Source organism: Pomacea canaliculata, linkage group LG1, assembly GCF_003073045.1.
Source record: "Pomacea canaliculata isolate SZHN2017 linkage group LG1, ASM307304v1, whole genome shotgun sequence".
NCBI lineage: Eukaryota > Metazoa > Mollusca > Gastropoda > Architaenioglossa > Ampullariidae > Pomacea > Pomacea canaliculata.
This window is the reverse complement of record NC_037590.1, coordinates 36250438-36268456: the sequence shown is the minus strand read 5'-3', so window position 1 is coordinate 36268456 and position 18019 is coordinate 36250438. Positions and strand designations below refer to the sequence as shown.

At 36.9% G+C, this 18019-nt stretch overlaps 1 protein-coding gene across 4 annotated transcripts; it reads right to left on the bottom strand.

Annotated features, from left to right (window-relative positions):
- Window positions 1–2120: 2120 nt before the first annotated feature.
- LOC112565412 (ubiquitin carboxyl-terminal hydrolase 22-like) lies at window positions 2121–17952 on the bottom strand. 4 transcript variants are annotated; one of them, XM_025240859.1, is made up of 13 exons: window positions 17707–17952; window positions 16988–17132; window positions 14444–14557; window positions 13109–13210; window positions 12614–12786; window positions 12217–12364; window positions 11525–11627; window positions 10272–10513; window positions 9590–9647; window positions 9257–9383; window positions 8510–8673; window positions 7836–7968; window positions 2121–7015 (listed from the first exon to the last, which is right to left on the bottom strand). In XM_025240859.1, exons 1-13 carry the CDS (start codon window positions 17824–17826, stop codon window positions 6842–6844), a joined length of 1803 nt encoding a protein of 600 aa, XP_025096644.1. In that variant the 5' UTR covers window positions 17827–17952; the 3' UTR covers window positions 2121–6841. The 4 variants fall into 4 exon arrangements, with proteins under 4 accessions (XP_025096644.1, XP_025096651.1, XP_025096662.1 ...); XM_025240866.1 differs by having other exon boundaries at window positions 16988–17120; XM_025240877.1 differs by having other exon boundaries at window positions 6832–7015; window positions 7819–7968.
- Window positions 17953–18019: the final 67 nt, after the last annotated feature.

The window sequence follows — 18019 nt, the reverse complement described above, 5'->3', positions numbered from 1 at the left end:
AACAATCCTCAGTTTAACATTTTGCTAGGAATTAATCTTCAGAAAGTTTAAGAGGTCTAGCATATGTGGATCGCCATGGAAAATAATCACGCAGCGAGCAGACGACCACAGACTGAGAGCCACGCAGGTCACCAAGCGGTGATGAAGGTAAAAGTGGGGATACAGAGCGCAACCAAAGGCCAGTCCAGGTCACCAATCACAGGTTCAGTACCCGTCTTCGCCCATCACCTCCGCTGATGATCGGGTAGCTGCTAGGATCATTCAGGTGCAGCCAGGTGACAGTAATACGGGTAGCTTGCACGTCCTGCCGTGAGAACTACAGTATGTTCTGTCCACCCGGAGCTACAGCAACGAATGGGCTATGACTGAGAACGACGACAGTATTCTGATTTTATCCAATGCACAAAACAGAACATAGTAACACATAAAACTCTCCCGAATGATCGAAATCCATCCAAGTACCAACGTTTCCATTACGCGCGAGCGCGCGCGCACACACACAGAGTAGGCTCCTTATCGTGAAGGCGGGTACAGATTAAAGAGGGGGTGTGTATAAACTGCGGTACTGGCAAAAGAATAGGAGATGGGGGAGTGTACTCACTGAATAAAAGCGAGAGATGGAGCATGCGTAGCCCGAGGCGTATTTCGTGTAATTTAGTCGTCTTGGTCAGCCGGCGTGAAATATTAGGACTAGGAAAAAAACCTGGGCGTCTGGTACGAGGATACTTTCCCAACAAAATTCAAACCCAGTTTTCAGAGCATTCATGTGTATTACTTAGTCCTGCCCATAAAAAGAAGAAAAAATACAACGCCGCATGGGACAAATACCATGGCACCAGGGAAAAAAAAAACCACAATAAAACGATATCCTCCACCCACCCCATCCTACCTCCATCAAAAGCACAAAGAGTAAAATAGTGTTCCTGAAAGAACTGATGTATAAAGTAAGAAGTAAGCACAACTAGTAGAATAATTTAAGAACGATTGTAAAATTTCAAATTCAGTTGAATATGAATTTTGAAATACGGAATCCTGTATCTAAGTTTACATTTAGACATTTTCTATTGATATTTGTATAATTCTACATGACAGACTTATGAGGGACTATGTAGCAAACAAATATAAGAAAACATGCGGAAAACAGATGAAAAAAACAACAAGAAACAACTTAGAGTCTGGAAACTAAATGATAGTAACATTTTCCATTTAGGAAACAGGAATGTGTAGTTTTGAAAAGACATTGCGTGGATGGGCAAGGAGTGATCCCGCCCCCCTGCAGTTTCCAACAGCGCCGCTTGTCGCCTCGTCAAGCAGAAAATCGTCGAGACTAAAACGGCAATGACAGAATCTTCATTCTTTGACACCCGGCGGGGTCTGGGCAGGGAATAGCACAGGTTAATCATCTCTCAACACGAAACAGCTGGCGGGAAACCGAAACTCGCGGGTGAGCACGTGACATTCGCTCGTCGCTACTGCTTGCCCGAAAAGTGAAATCACAAACGTGTTTGCAAAGCGTTTGAAAACTTTCGAAAACGTCACTTGAAATGTGTGTTGGCAATAATAATACTAATAATATAAATAGAGGCATATGTGGTTTGCCTAATTCACCTAGCTGGCGGCCTCCGATATCAATGCCAACAATCATCTGTTGTTAAAAGACTGTTCTCACGGGATCACTTGTCCTTAGTCAACGAAAGCTTCAATAGTTCTTTCCTACATCTTGCTGTGTGTGAAACCCATCCAGAGCAAGGAAATATCCATCATTTATTCATTCCGGCTATTTAAAAAAAAAAAGCCGCTTGTCGATCTTTACACACTTAGTTCTCAACGTGTTGACAGCTTCAGTTTTATAATGAATTTAAGCAATATCTACGAGATATAGCCGGTTCCAAGGTTTAGGCGCTTTTTAATCGGGCAAATGTCGTCGAACGTTTGTCCAAGCATGGCAAAGTTGTGTTTGAGAGTCACAGGAAACCAATGGTTTCGGAGATGAATGTTCTGTACCTTGGAACTTCAGTCAACATGATGTGCCAATACATCTGCCAATGTGAGGTTTGACGCTTCGACACAGTGCCCAGTTAAGAATGGTCTTAACAAAAGAAAAAACAAAGTCAAATATCTTCTCAAGCATACAACAATGATTTATTCGCACTCACACATGATCATTCATGTCAGGGCTCTAGCTCTGTAAGATCTGGGAAAAACACATTAACACCACACACAAAAAAAATAACAAAACATGAACATACTCAAGATCGTACATAACACAGGTGTCGCCTTGCAAATGTTCATCATACCATTGTGATTCCCTCGCAAACGCCTCGGTCCATCAATTTCAACACAATATCTCATGAGTGAAATGTGTATAACAAGCGCACAGCACAATGAATTATACACCAGATGACGAAATAATTTGATATTAACATGTAAACAAGCATGCCCTTTTTACTCTCAGACTTGTCACTGATCTAATCATATGTAAGTATGGATACAAAGAGCAAACAAATGGCTGTAGAAATGCAAGCCATCTAAATAAAGAGGGCAACATAATGATCGATGGTTAGGCAGTTCTTCACATCAAACATCTCCACAACTATGTCACATCATCATATAAATGTCACACATATCAAACTGCAGTCTGAAAATTAAAAGATCCAGGTAATAAGCATTTCTTAGAAAATGTTCACACAACTTTCATATATTCACAAGCTAAAAATCTTTGTCTACATTTACCTTGTTAGTATAAAATAATACACATATTACTATATCAACCTATCAGAAGCCGTTTTCTTCTTATCTGTAAACTTGAAAATTCTAATTTACTTGTGGGTTGTTTTTTGTACTTGACCTTTTTCTTCACAAGTTTTTATACCACAAATCTCAACGACAAAAATGCCTTTCATTTGTTCTTTTAAATGAATTTGATTTACGCATTATTTCTTAATTATAAATAACCTTTTCAGCAACAGTCACAAATATTTAATTGTGAACTTTCTCCAAAATGAGTCATAAATAACTTGCACTTTCTTCTCCTCTGTGTATGATACTACCTCTTAGGCACACCATAAAATGCAACACCCGAGACACATCTAGAGCACAATGATGTTTCCTAATGCAATTATAAAAATGGTAAGGGAAGTTTTAAAAAAAGACTCTCTTTACTGACTACAATTCATTTAAGGTTGGAAAATATACAAAGATACCAGAAGAAAAGCTTTCATTGGCAAGATCCAAACCAATAATTCATCTTCTATGAAATTGCTTTTAAGCAAGTAACTTCTCAGTAATAACTGTTCACTGTAATGTTAAGAGCGCTTCCTTTATGCTACAATGCACATAAAATATGTACAAGTCTGAAAACTGCACATTGATACATTTTTAAAAATATGTTTACTGAAACACAGAGGATGTTTGGAGATCAAATGTATGCAAAATAAACATAACCACAGAAATCAAGGATTTAAAAAAAAAAAAAGAAGAAGACCCTGAGAACTCATCACCTTTTCTCTACTTCTGCTTACCAAATGAAAATGGTTGGCACTCTACAAGCAAGACTGCATAAAAATACTCTGAAATGAAGCAGACTGTTGAAAAACATGACAGGTTAGCCACACATAAGCAAAGATTAACTCTTTGTTCTGACAAGCATAGCTCATGAAACATCAGGTAAATCTGCTGTCTGACAAGTGCAGAGACCACTTTTCTGGTCAAAAACGCAGCCAATATACATTTTAATGTGATACCAAGTGTGTGCACTTACAGGTTACTGAATGAGTTCCGACACATGCATACACACAAACAAGTGCAGATTATGCGCACGCATGCACACACACACACATATCCACTAAAAAGAGAGAGCTAGACAATCAACCTTCTAACATTTTATCTGCACCTCATGATGATACAGCTGTTTTGTTTCACACAATGGACAGGACATATATAATAACTGAAAGCATCAAAGTGGGTTTGGGCTTAGAATAAATAATTACAAACTAACTTGCAGTTCTGTATCAACTCCACAATTGCCAGTAGAACCTTCTTTAATAGCTTACCAGTGCAGAAGAAAACACATTTTTTAAAACTGAGAGGTATCTATGAAGTCATCCATCAGTCTCCCTTGAAATACTCTTAAGTGCTCCAACTATATCTGGAAACAAAGATTATTACATTTTTCCTGCTGAGTGGTAACTCTTCTGGAACAGGCAGACAAAGTGCTCAAGATGTGCCGATGGTAACCCATATGAATGATCTCAGTGATGTGGATGACTAGACTCTATCATACTCAAAACCAACAAAAACACTCAGCACAGTATCAACCAGTTGGCTATTCTAACTGAAAGTTTGCCTGCACATTGTTGGTAAATGAGAAATGAAGGGATGAGTTTACAGTTCTACTGGAATTTTACTGCATGAAGTAAATTCTGTGGTTTTCCACACAAAGACAAAAACAGTATCAAATAACGTCCTTCAAATCACACATATCAGCAGTTTTGTTCCTGAAGTCCTACAGACCAAAATAATCACAGCAAGAGCAAGGGAAGGCCAAAGCGGTGGGATGAAAGAAAGAGAAGGAAAGGGCGGCTATGAACATGGCTCATGGACCCACAAGGATGCAAGATGCAGGGGTGCAGTGACTCAGCAGCAACCCACATCTACTTGCAAGGAAAAATGAAAAGTTTGAACAGGGAAACACAAAAAATGGCCAGAAAAAACAATAATGTAGCAATTCATTCTACATTAAACGTAACACAGTCTCTCACCTAAAAACATACACATGCAAACAAAAACCAAGCAAGCACTACAGGATACAGCAGGTGTGAAATTATTGTTTCAAACTGCAGCCCTCATTACAGGCTGACCTGTTTTCAGCAAATAACAGAAGTGTAAGCTTTGTCATGACAAGGCGGAATATCTCTCTAATCTGCTGATATCATTCATGATGTATTCAGTTTTAATTCTATTATCACACATACCTCCAGACAGTGATCAACATGACCATGATGATGACAGAGGTAAATGAAAAGATCATTTCATAATTTTTCAGTAAGTATAAATACAAGTGCCCTATTGAAACACATAATCAATGGCTTCTATGATCCACGTCACCTAGTAATAGAACAATCAGTTATGATTAAAGAAAAAAGAAAGCACCAATGATTAGGCCCAACCATTAGCTAACACATGCACCGACACAAGCATGCGTTTAAGCACACATGCCCACCACTCTGATTACTACTGATTCCTGATCATGATGACAAAACGGCTTTGCTGTAACATAGCAAGCGAAACACTTATGGAAACATCAGTACTGAATGCTAAAACTATAGTGTAGAATTATTACCATTAAACGTTAAAGATAAACCTAAAAGATGACATATCTAATCTTGTACTAAGATTATCATCTAAGCTTTTCTAAAGAAATTCAACAAAGCCTTGAAGAAATAATCAAGACACATGTCTGATAAAAATAATTTACTCAAGCAATAAAAGTTACTACTATCTGAAAAATTAAATGTGGCTAGCTCTATATCTCCTTTTATATCTTGCATGTTGAAAAACCTTCCATCATGATTTGAACAGCTATTTCAAAAATTTCATGAATTTTTGTACTGAAGCTTGGTCTCTTATTACTTAGTTTGGCTCTCCAAATCACTTTTCTATGCAAAAAAACTTGATGAGTAACAAGAGAAAATTACTCAACACAAGAGACCATAACTTACTGAGCACTCCACCCGACAGCTTCTACCCAATCAAAAAAAAAAATTCATCCAGGCAAAGGATTGTGCCTTTGTCTACCAAGTATCACATTTTTGTGCAAGTCTTAATACAGAGAAAATATGAAGCTTTAATTGTCATTTAATTAGGTCAAACTACACCCTTAAAATAGCATTGTGTAGCAGTCTCTTACGTTCATCACTTGGCAAATGAAGTATTCAGCAGAAAGTTTGCACAACACTTTCTAGTGCCTACCCTTTCTTCAAACAAGAGGACTGCTCTAAAATTTAGCTTTCATGGTGAACAAGCTTTCTAGAGTGCTCTTGAAAATCCTTTCTACTGTTCTCTGTTTTCATAGTACTATTCTATCAGGGTCTCCCAATCTCTACTACTATCACGAATGTGGGAACAACATTTTGATTTGTTCAATAAAGAAGCTGTCACAAGTAAACGATGTTCATTCACGCAGAAACAAAAACTGCACTGAGAATGAGTACAGGATGAGGAAGAGAAAGTAATGATGCACAAATTTAATGCTGATTACAAACCCATATCCTTCTGTTTGTGAAGATGTTGATTTGCAATTCATATTGAGCAATTTAACAGAGAGCATGCCAATTTGTTCCCTTCAGCTTCAGATCACATACTCTGTCAAAGGTGAAGAACACTGACACATAACCAAAAGACACCAGTAAATGCAGCAGCCTGCTATCATCCATCTTAGTGACAACAGGTCTGTAAAGACAATTGATCAGTGGATGTCTAGGAGGTTTGCCATGACTGATTGGCAAATTTGCAAACACACATTCTTTTCTCCTCCCACTTTCACTCGCAAGCCCCACCATGCATAACCATCTTTGCTTTCCCAGCAAAGCACCACAGGTTTTATATAAGTAGACTTAAATTACATCAACAGATTTTACCTCACAACTTTCAAAAATAAAACCATTTCATGAAAGTAAACACAGAGAGCTATTTACAATGAATGAAAAACAGTTTCTACAAAGAATTATGTATGAATCAGGTACTGAACCAAGTTGTTTGAAACTTTTACCAGCTCCCCTGCCTTTAGGCAAATATGCAAACCAAATTCTCATTCCCCTCCCCCTAAAAACAACACAAACCCTCACACAAGGACAACTGTAACTTTCTTTTCCAGAATGTCTTCTTTTGCTGTGGTGATGTGGTCTAAGCAGTAATGAGGTCCCGCAAAGAGGAGGTATATATCATCATCTGTTGGATTGTCTCTGCCAAGTATTATGTATACTCTAGTAGTTGTTTGTGGTAGAACAGCAAATAACTGAAAAAAAAGGGAAATAATAAGCTTCACACTTTTTAAAAGTTTGAGTTTTTTTTTCTTTGCCATGACTATGAAAATATTTTAATGATACAGTGAGTGCATCTCTCTCTCTCACACCCCCCCCCCCACTTCATTCTTACAAAAAAAAAAAAAAATACATGGTTGCATTATAGTTCATTCTTAATGTAACGGAACACAGTCTGAGTTTCATTTCCTTTAAAATTCACTGCTACTTCTAATGGTCCTCAAGCTATTGCTTTTGATCACAATCTCTCTCAACTGTAATAACATGCACTGGGGAAAGATGAATGAATAGATTTCACTTTTACTGCCTGAGTATCTCTCCTTTGTCAGCTTGCATACATTCAGCTTATTTTACCTTTAAATAAGAAGGGTAACTGAAGATTCCACAAATCTCCATCTCTCTACTCAGTGCAGTAAGCAAAGTTGTTTATACATAATTACTAAAAGATTGATGCATTGGCCCAAAGCAGGGGAAATAATCACTAATGTCCCAAATGACTTAAGGCATATTAAGGAATAATTTCTCACAACTTATATTAAGTCTCACCAAAATTCCCTAGAATACCACAGTAAATAATAATAAAAAAAATCTTTGTAAATGATGACAATTTAGATCACTACAACCCATTTCATGATTAATAGTCAAAACCCACTTGAAGATGAAGCAAAAAAAGGGAGTGGGGAGGGGAATGAACAAAAAAGGCTTTTTTTTAGAAATATTACTAAAAAGCTAGATCATGTCATCACAGAAAGAAATGGTGCAGGCATCAAAGCCATACCCTTCACTATTGAGCACCTCGCCAGCTGTTGCTCGGGTGATGATGTGATCCTCGCACTTGAACCACTGGTTTTTGTGTGAGCGAATGAAGCAGGTGTAGTGACCTGATTCTATTGTGCCACTGTGGTTCACAACGGCAAATAGGGAGTACCTCCAAAAAAGAAAAGGCAATCACCTTTAGGCAGAATAGATGGCAGAGAAAATGTATGCAGAAAATTTTATACAAATAAAATAATATTATGTCATTATGGACTCCTATTTAAAAACCAGTGTGGCAGGAAAAAATAGATATCTTAAAAATTAAGTAACATTAAAAATAATTATTTTTATAAAGAAAGCATGATGTAAGCAGCATTTGACAAACATCCAACTTTGTTGTTGGCATGCTTATTTGGCATTTGGCATTGCAATGAAGCGCCTCATTTCATGATGATCACTGACCAACAGGCAGATTCCTTTATGCTAAAATATCAATCTGTAATAAAACTATCTCTCTAAAGACTGCTTTTACTTCTTGAAAGCTTTACTTTTAAGAGATAATATTTAAAGGGCAAAAAAGTATTTACTCAACACTTAATTCCTGAAAGCTTTTGCAAGATCTTGCTTTCTTCCCACTCTACTAACCAAAATATAAACATTTTTGTTTGTAAAAACTTAAATCTAAAAGTCAAGGAAATAAAAAATTGCCTTACTTGTTATCACAGGAAAGGCCGATGGCTGACTCACGTACAATTTGGTTAGTGTAACCGTTACTGTTGTTTCGAGAGGAGGACATGAAGGGAGTCATGTCCAGCTCCTCAGGGAATGATACATAGGTTGAGATCTTTTTGTGATAGCCTGTGGAATGCTCAAACCTCTGAAATAATAATTAAAAAAATAAATTACAAACATGCAATAAACCCAATCCTTGAAACAAATCTCTAAAATTACTTGATTTATTTCTCTGACTTTTTTGGATGAACATTTAAGCTACATAATTAAATATTCAACTAGGGTAGTTTAAAACATACACTTTAACAAATTCATTTGTGGTCGTTGTATTTTAAATTCGTGCTTCAGTCAAGGTCAGCTTGTGAGTCACCAACTATTCAGCCCAATGACATGTGACATATCCAATGTGCACGTACTATAAAGCTTAAAAAACAAGGGGGTGAGGAGTAAAGAGTCCTGTAACCTGCTTGTTAACCGTAAGTAGTTCACTGTGGTTAGGGCGTGGTACATTGTAGAACTCTTTCTACAACCTTTTATTTTTAGGGATCGGCAAAAAATCTAGAATGTGAACAGTAGGACCTTTCCATCACAACCTAGGCAAGTCTCAAACTGGTCGACCTCACAAACCATCAGGTTATGGTGCTTCCTTCACAATAATCAGAGTACTAGTAATAATAATGATGATGATGCTAGAAACATGGCTGATAAGCTTGTCTGTGCACACCAACCTTGAGATGGAAACACGCCACTATGGGTGACTTCTTCAAGGTCAGCTGCTTTGTGGACTCTTGGTAACTGTGGCAGTTGCTGCACTTGATTTTGGCCGAATTGCCCAAGTGCTCTGGACGTGTAAATCTGATGATAAAACAAAACAAAATAAATCACGAAAGAAAGAAACAAAGCTTGTGCTGGCATCGCCAACAGTATAAAGTTACTATTTATGCAAGATACTTTAAACAAATGTAGACCTTAAAGAATCGCACTAACTTGTAGCACGTCTTCTCCAACAACTCCTCCCCCCCACTCCATCCTTGACATGCACATACATGGATCTAACCTACCTCTTTAAGCATTCAGTGAGTGAGGTAGGTTCATAGTTGCTTGGGCTATTTGTAAAACCTGTGGGAAAAAAATCCACTTTAGTTGTTATATATGAAGATGGTACATCACCAATTAATCTGCATTGCCCAAGGGGGTCAAGTAACTAACAAACACTTTATGCTATTGAATTTTAAAAATCTGGCAGTTAACATCATTGTATGATCAGAATCTGACTGCTACACACAATACACATAAACATAACATTTGGTAATGACATAGCTTACAATGTTACATTCATCTTGAAATCCCTCCTAAGACACATGCTTATAGGAAATAACCTATCATTCTAAGATGGATTAAAATTATATAGATATCAGATTGCCACGTGCATGGAAAGCTGCCTACAAGAGGTCCTTCGTGCCAGCAGTAATCATATACATATTATTTATATATATACAAACACAGTACGTTATGTTCACATGTATAATTTATTTTGTGAGCAAATGAAAAATTTCTGTCCTGGATTAAGACTGATACAGACAATAAAGAATGACTGATTGATCAAACTACCCCCACCCAGCTTCCCATTACCTAGAGAGCAAACAATCTTTAACGTTAAGACTTTTTGTGCCCTTCATGACGGAGGTCAGTAAACCCAGTCAGGTAAGAATTTGGCAAATTTGTAATTCACCAATAGCCCACCTGAGGCAGGCGAGAGATTAGCAGTTGTGGTACTGTCAGAGACAGCAGATGCTGTATTGCCAACAGACACACCACCAGCTTCCACTCCAGCTGTGGCAGTTGCAGTGGCAGCAGTTGATGTGGCACTGTTGGCTGCAGCAGCAGCAGCAGCGGCGGCAGCAGCACATGATGGGGATGGCCCAGGTCCTGGCCCAAGGTCCAGTGAAATGTCCCATATAGGGTCAATCGTTGTTGAAACATTACTGAGACAGATAAGAAATAAAAATTATCAGCCATTGATTTGTTTCTTGTACTAAATGCATAAGTTAACACTGCTAATCAATATAATTTTAGAAATGTACAAACAAGTTCTACAATTCTTAATGCTATAGACCCTGTCAAGGAGGATTACAATTTCCCACTTGACAACTTCCCACCCCCACCTTGACCCTATTCCCCATCATCAGAATTGGTCAAATGAGCCATTCAATCTGAAGTAACATTTTTTAAAAATTAAACAATGGAATTTTACCTTGAGTTTGACCTGCCATTGGTGTCAAATAATAAATTACATTGCAATTTCTTTAATTAGTGGAGAAAATTCAAACTACCAGCTAATCAAGTAAACAACACGTAGTGATGTATGTAAACAATATAATCTCATGCACACTAAAGTGATACACTTTCCTGCTTTAACTTGTGTCAGAACAGCATCAGCATTTATTAGGCACTGGCACACTAAATTAAGTTTAAAAACATTAATATTTTATAAATTGTCACATGATGTTTATTCTTTGTTACTCCTCGAGGAGCATAGGGCCACAAAAACACCTCGACAGTGGACCTGGTTTTGTGCATCCCCCCTCAGTTGGACCCATGTGGTTCAAACATCTTTTGCTTCACTCTCTACTGCTCTTTTCCACTTCTGCTTTTGTCTGCCAACTCTCCTCTTCCCCTGAGGGTTTGAGTCAAGTGCCTGCCTACCAATGGTGTCAGCTGGTTTCACAGGGTGTCCTATCCAGCCCCATTTATCTTCATAAAATATGCATAAATAATCTCATATAAAGTATGGATATTCTGCTGTTTTTTTACAGTGATTCAAAAATGATTTTTCTATTCCTGATGGGAAACATAGTGTGCCAGTACCTATATTTATTCTTGCTGAACAGCACGTCTATTCATGCACTTTTTTTTTCCCCAGAAGTCACTTCAAGTACAACATAATTTTAAAAATATTAAGGACCGACACAGACAAGCTACAGTTCTTCACTTACTTGCACTGTTTACAGGTAACATCAGACTGTAAACCACCCGTAAATATTTGGTCAATGATGCAGTTGCAGTGGTGTGGGTTACCATAGCTCACTCCATTTGTCCCTGGAAATAATAATGCTATAATCAAAAAGATCTCTGTTAAACTATTAGATGTAGGTCTTAAAATTAACCCTTTTGCAGCATCTAGTCTACCAACTTCATACATTAGATGGATACTGAAGATTAGCTAACAAAAGAGATCTTTCAACTTTAAAGAATTTTAGTAGTTAATGTCTTTCAAAATATTCAAGGTCCTCTGCATGAGATATAGCCCTGATATATGTTAAAGAAACAAAACCGCTGGATATCAAGCTTCAATCACATACTACAATATTTATGCTTTGATTTTTAGTAGATTTAAAATACTTTTTGGATTTGTAAGCCCTAATGTAAAGTTCTCTTCAACTACAAATTTTTCCTTTAGGTATAGTGTCTCTCTCAATGCTTTCTCTCCTTCATCAAAACGGACACAATTAGGCTAAGTGCTTGCTTTTTAAAGTCAATTGATTACAGAAGTGTTAATTGATGTACATGTAATTTTGTATTTTGTAATATGTGTATGTATTATTATTTATACTTCAAAGACTGAAAAGACAAACTTAAAAAAAGCATGGTAAATACAAATATTTCTATAGCTTTGGTAAATGCTGACCCTGACAGTGGCGATGCAACACATCCAATGCTGCTATGAGGAACTCATGAGCATCCTGCTGCTCATAGCCAGCTAAGTGTCGAGCATTAGTCCACACCAGATGCAGGAGCTTGTAGGGGATATATGGTGTTCTTACACCCGAGTAGAACTGTGAAAACCGTATCTTAGTTTGTATCCTGACCAAAGTTCTCTTTAAACTTGCATTACTTGCAAAATCATAAGTTATTAATTACATTTTTCAAGTAAGTGAAAAGAGTCATACCTATGTTATTCTGAAACATAGTCTTGCATGAGAACAACCTTTACTATTTCTAACATATCACGATGCTTTTAGAGGCATTGTTTTGGCTAAGAATATATTAGAAAGATGTTCTGAATTTATCATGACTGCTTATACCTCTTGAAAGAGGCGCCCCATCTCACAGACCAAGCACTGCTGTGGGTCTTCAGTCATGTGGCAGCGATGTTGGTCAGAAAGAAAGTAGTCCCTCAATATGGGAGTATGTGTCAGTGACTGGAGTATACAGTTCATAAAACAGGTGTTGCCTAGGTTGATAAGACCCCGCAAACCTGAAACAAAGCAGAAAATCTTATCAAAGCCATCTTCTCCAGATTCTCTTTCAAATATGGAATAAAATCCTTAAAAACGATAAATAAAACAAACAAAAGCAGTGCTTAAAATGAGGTATGCATTGTAAGCAGGTTTTATAAAAATCATCATGGAACTTTGCTGCATAAAAAAGTCCATGGTAGAAAAAGTCCTCCCTCATCACCTCTCTAGCAGTTAGTTATGTTTCAGTGTTTGGAACATTTTACAAAAGCTGAATGTTCAAGATAATCAAGTGTAAAAACTGAAATAAAAAAATTTAATCATCAGTTTAAAGAGAATTACCTATATGAGAATTTTCTGACACCCTTCTTCTCTTTGGGTTTCTCCGCAGGATTTCAATTTCATCCTGGTCGGGTTCCCAAGGAGCAAACTGTCGCTTGATTCCTGCTCAAAGATTGAAGTAATAAAAGACCATAAAAGATGGTGGTCATTGTGGCCAGTAAAACATTTCTGTCCAGCTGTTTAAAAAAACTCAGCTGCCACAACGAGAACATCAGGCATCTGAACCTTAACATCTAAATTTAAACTATAAGTAAAAAGATTGGGAAGGGAGAAGAGGCAACCTTTTACTCAATGTATAAATGTGTTCCTGCAACAATTTCAAATAAATGAGTTGTCCCTCAATCTTCTCACAATTATCACCATACACCATATCTATTTACAATACCAATATCACCATCAGATATTGTAAGTACTTTTCTCAAATGCAGAAAACAGAGAGTGTTGTTTTTTTGTGATAAAATGTTTGAATTTAAAAAAATTTAAAATTAGGGTGCTGGTATTTTCTAGAATACTTCTTCAGGATGAAGAATGTCATCTTCTGAAAAAGCTGGAAATGAAAGCATTGAGTTCCCTTCCCAAAACATCCACAAGTTACCATCTGGGTCACTAGAGTCCGTTATGAATAATCTGAATATGACCTCCGATATTAAATACTTAAAGACTGAAATACATGTGAAAACAGGAGACTGGGGGGAAGGGGACGCATGGGGGATAATTAGTGTTTTACACGTAGACAACAACTAACGCTATATCATGGGAAGGCAGCCAGCCCTGTAAACAGATGCCACATACAGAGAAAGAACAGCATGCCTGAGACGAGAGCTGAACCCAGGACTGCCAACCTTCACTGTATTGGTGACAGGCGCTAACTGTTGCGCCACTGGGCTGCAAAACGGGAGACTAGTCTGAAAAAGAGTAAGCAGCACACAAAGACGACAGAATCTGACAAAATGGTTAAATGCCTCATATCTTTTAATTTCATATGACCGTTTCTGGATGTAATGGTGCAACAAAAATTTTGTATTCTATTCATCCTTGCACTATCCTGGTTTAAAGACATAAAAGCAATGCACATAATGACAACAATCAGGAGTAGGATTTCCTACATTTGTTTTCTCTCTTTTCCAAAAAGCATTTCTAAGAGCATTTATCCAGTTCTGAAAAGGATGTAAAATGTAGTTAGCATCTGTGAAGCCTTACAATCAGGCAAACCACAGCCATTTTACATCTTAAGAGTCTTGTAAAAGATACGAATGTACATGACAGTTTTGCCAAAGTACACAAAAGTATAAAGACATGAGACTAAGCTTATTATATGACAGCAGGACAAATTACCCAATGACAATGCTGCAGCCTGATTTTGTTTTTTTGCAATTCGTTCCAACTCTTCATCATAGACGAAGTCATTGCAGATAACACAAAACACTGTCCCACATTTCAGGTCAACAGCTGAAACAAACAGATCATCTGCTTGTTTGATGAAAAGCAAAATCAGTGAGATAACTTTTTAGAACTTGATATGTTGATGTTTAAACAGTTGTAAGAAAGGTTGCTTTCAAAATAAAGCTGTAAAAAGTTATACTGAAAATGTGAATAAATGAAAAAAAAATTAATACAATATATCTGGTCATTATCTGCTGTCTTATACTCATAGCAAGCCAATCTTGTAAAATACATGCTTATAAATTTCTATGAATTCTATGACTTTTTAATTGATTTGATAACTGCAAAGTTATAAATGATAATTTAAATTTTAGTCCAAAGGTTGGTTTATATTATATAACAAAATGCCCGTGAAGGTAAAATATAATGTATGACTGCTTTCTGTATTGACTTAAAAATAAATGACAAATTTTGTATTTTTTCAGTGTTTTCCATCACGCAAAAATGTGTTTAATCTCGTACGACTAAGAGAGAGATCCAAATCATATAAATTTCCCTATGAGCTCTGAAAATGTAAAGGATTTCTCACTGTGTATGACATTATGTTAGAAACTAGACAAAAAAGTGTTATTTCATTATTACACTTTACCAGATGTCAGTGACACTTTCACAGGCATAAAAACATGACATCACAGTTAAAGGTAATGATAATAGTAATAAATGCTGTGGGTCTTTTTTTTTTGTTCTGGTGGACAAGACTCACAATACTTTTAACTGAGATTTGTGGGTGATAGGGGTAGTGGGAAGCCTAAAATCAAGAACAGTTTTGATCAAGCCTTTTAAAACCACATTGCACTGTATGGATGACCCTGATTGTTTTGCATGAGTATGTATTACCAGTTAATTTAAGTACATATTTTCCCAGGAGTTTTGATTTGGTAGGTACATATTATGTGTATGTACACGTTAGCAAGTGAACATGTACATACAAATGCAGCTCACATCCTTTCCTGTTCTATGCTAGTTTCTCACCCCGTACTCTGAATCTTTTGCAAGCAGAGGCATTCTGTAAGGCTGCCACACTTCTACAAGCTATTCAGTAATCTATGTCTATACAACTGTAGAGTCAAGAAACATGATTTATACCAATCCAAATAAAAGACCTTTTAAATAACTGAATACTTTTATATTCATAAAATGTTTTCATGATTTACTTGTAATATATGCATGTGAAAGAGAGTATAGAAAAGTGCAGGTCAAGAAAGGCAAACAACGTCATGATGCATATGATTTAAACTACTGATCTATAAAAACTAATGGACAGAACACGGCTGGATTTGCTTGAAACTGACCAATTATTTTTTTTTAAAGGCAAAAGTTGTCTCATGACTTTATTGTCATTGGGAAATGAAGTGTTCGGGACACATACCTCTCTTGGGCCAAGTTTTTTGTCAGGGTGGTGAGATTTTGCTTTTTGTGAGGGTGGTGCTCATCTTATCTACTTTGCTGTCCTACCTTCCCTAAACCTCTAAGAAGTCAGGTACCTATCCCACAGATGGGTCAATTACAAGGGAAGCATGTTGCCTTATATGGGTATATGGGCTAGTGTGCAGACTTTAGGTTTGGTAAACATTGCTGTAACCACCAGACTATTCACCTCTTGCAATACTGCCACTTGTAAGATTATACTGTACTTTGAATGCTACTATATTTTCTTATTTTTATATATTGTCAACATTGCATGCATTTTATTTTCATGAATGGCCTTGTTTTTAAATTTCAAAGCGGGGAGATCGGTGTCAGTCTTTTACTGTTCCGTACAGGTTTACATGGAATTATGAGTAGTATGGTGGCTGTGTAGTGACTTCAGCAAGCTCAATTACAACATGTCCAGAGTTAATCCACTAGTTTTAAATCAGTTAATTAAACAAAAAGAACTCAATTATTAAGTGTAAGATAAAAGTATCACATTTAAATTGTAATTACTTCCATTCTTAATTTTATTCTTAAGCTCACTTGATTTTACGAATCTATAATGTAATTGATAACCCGCACAACACCAAAAATGAGGCCACATCATGTGGAATTCACAGTTGGTTTTCAAAGTTAAAACCTTTATTATGCTAATTAGAAGTAAAGGGCCAGTACTCTAAAAGAATGATCCCTGAATTATCTGATAAGTTTTATCCCTTTAACCTCTGTCTTATTTATTTTTTCTTTTGTTTCAGAACAGAGGCACTGTGATTGCTGCATGTCCATCAGAATCCACTGCTAAAGAGATTTTATGGGCTGATACAAATAAGTGGTGAAGCTCAGGGAATGAATAAATACTTAATATCAAGTAAACTGGTATATGATATACCCATAAAATGAATGCAAAATCAAGTAATCAAAAATCTCGCATAGTAATTTCATAGTGATAACTTACCACCCGCAAATCAAATGTGTATAATACGTACAATGATACATAAAACCAGTTCTAAATACTCTGCTTACACAGGCTATGCTTTTTAGTCTTGGCATGGTTTTGGATATGCATGTCACTGTAGCATCCAAAGTAGACACAGGACAAGCAGGCATGGATACGAAGACACTGCTGACGACAAGTGTGGCAGAAACATGACCTTGCCTGGAAGAAACACTGACAGTAAATGTTTCTTTACTGATACTATGGTATATTTTAAAAATAAACTTATTATGTAGGACTGTAGATATAGTATATGTGGTGTGATTTTGATCTCTGTAAGATTGTATGTAAAAATATTTGCAATATCAGTGGCGTAGGAAACAAGGGGGCAGCCGCCCCCTCATAAAAGATACTGAAGAGCCAAGAATGTGACTGTCAGTTTGCCCTCTCCCCCCAACCAAAAAAAGAAAAAAAAAGCTAAGCATCTTCCCTTCCTACGCCACTGAATACTAATAAATTCGATGTTGAAGTCTATCATATTTACTGTGTTTTGCACGTTACTTAAGCTTGTTGATGTTCTTGAAATTCTACCTTACTGGATAATGTTCTGTACCAGCTGCAGAGCTGGAGGTAGGGAATTTTTAACACATGCATCCGAAGTTAGCTCCCAATTAGAAGTGACTATAAATGCACACACATATGTGTTGTGCAAATACTATATACCCAGGTTAAATGCAGTATTACTCGATACCACATTATCTTTTATCTTCACTTTTTTATTTGAATATTCGTGGTATCGTTTCCTTACCTTCACTCGGCGTGCCTCGGCAGAGGAACACGCTATGAAGTAAGAGTAGATTATATGGAATGATCGGGTACCGTTGACTGCTTTAAAGCTATTTAAATGTTCGCAGCCATGAAAACTCATCTTCTGCCCCTCACTCTTTTCCTAAACGAAAACTTCATGCCGACACTTTCTTAGTTCAGTTGCGAGGAATGGAGCAACAATGGTTATGCGCAGTGACCAAGAAAAAACATTCCCGTCTGCGCACATGCGGTATTGTTGACTTCGGCGTTCCGCTTCCGGTTTATCAGACTGTTCATTGAGGCTAGCAAGAAAT

Coding starts and splice junctions, on each gene's coding strand:
- LOC112565412 (XM_025240859.1), bottom strand. CDS start 17,826: ATGAGTTTTCATGGCTGCGAACATTTAAATAGCTTTAAAGCAGTCAAC. Junction 11,628..12,216: donor GTTGCATCGCCACTGTCAGG/GTCAGCATTTAC, acceptor TATTATTTCCAG/GGACAAATGGAGTGAGCTAT. Junction 8,674..9,256: donor TGGCGTGTTTCCATCTCAAG/GTTGGTGTGCAC, acceptor TTATTATTTCAG/AGGTTTGAGCATTCCACAGG.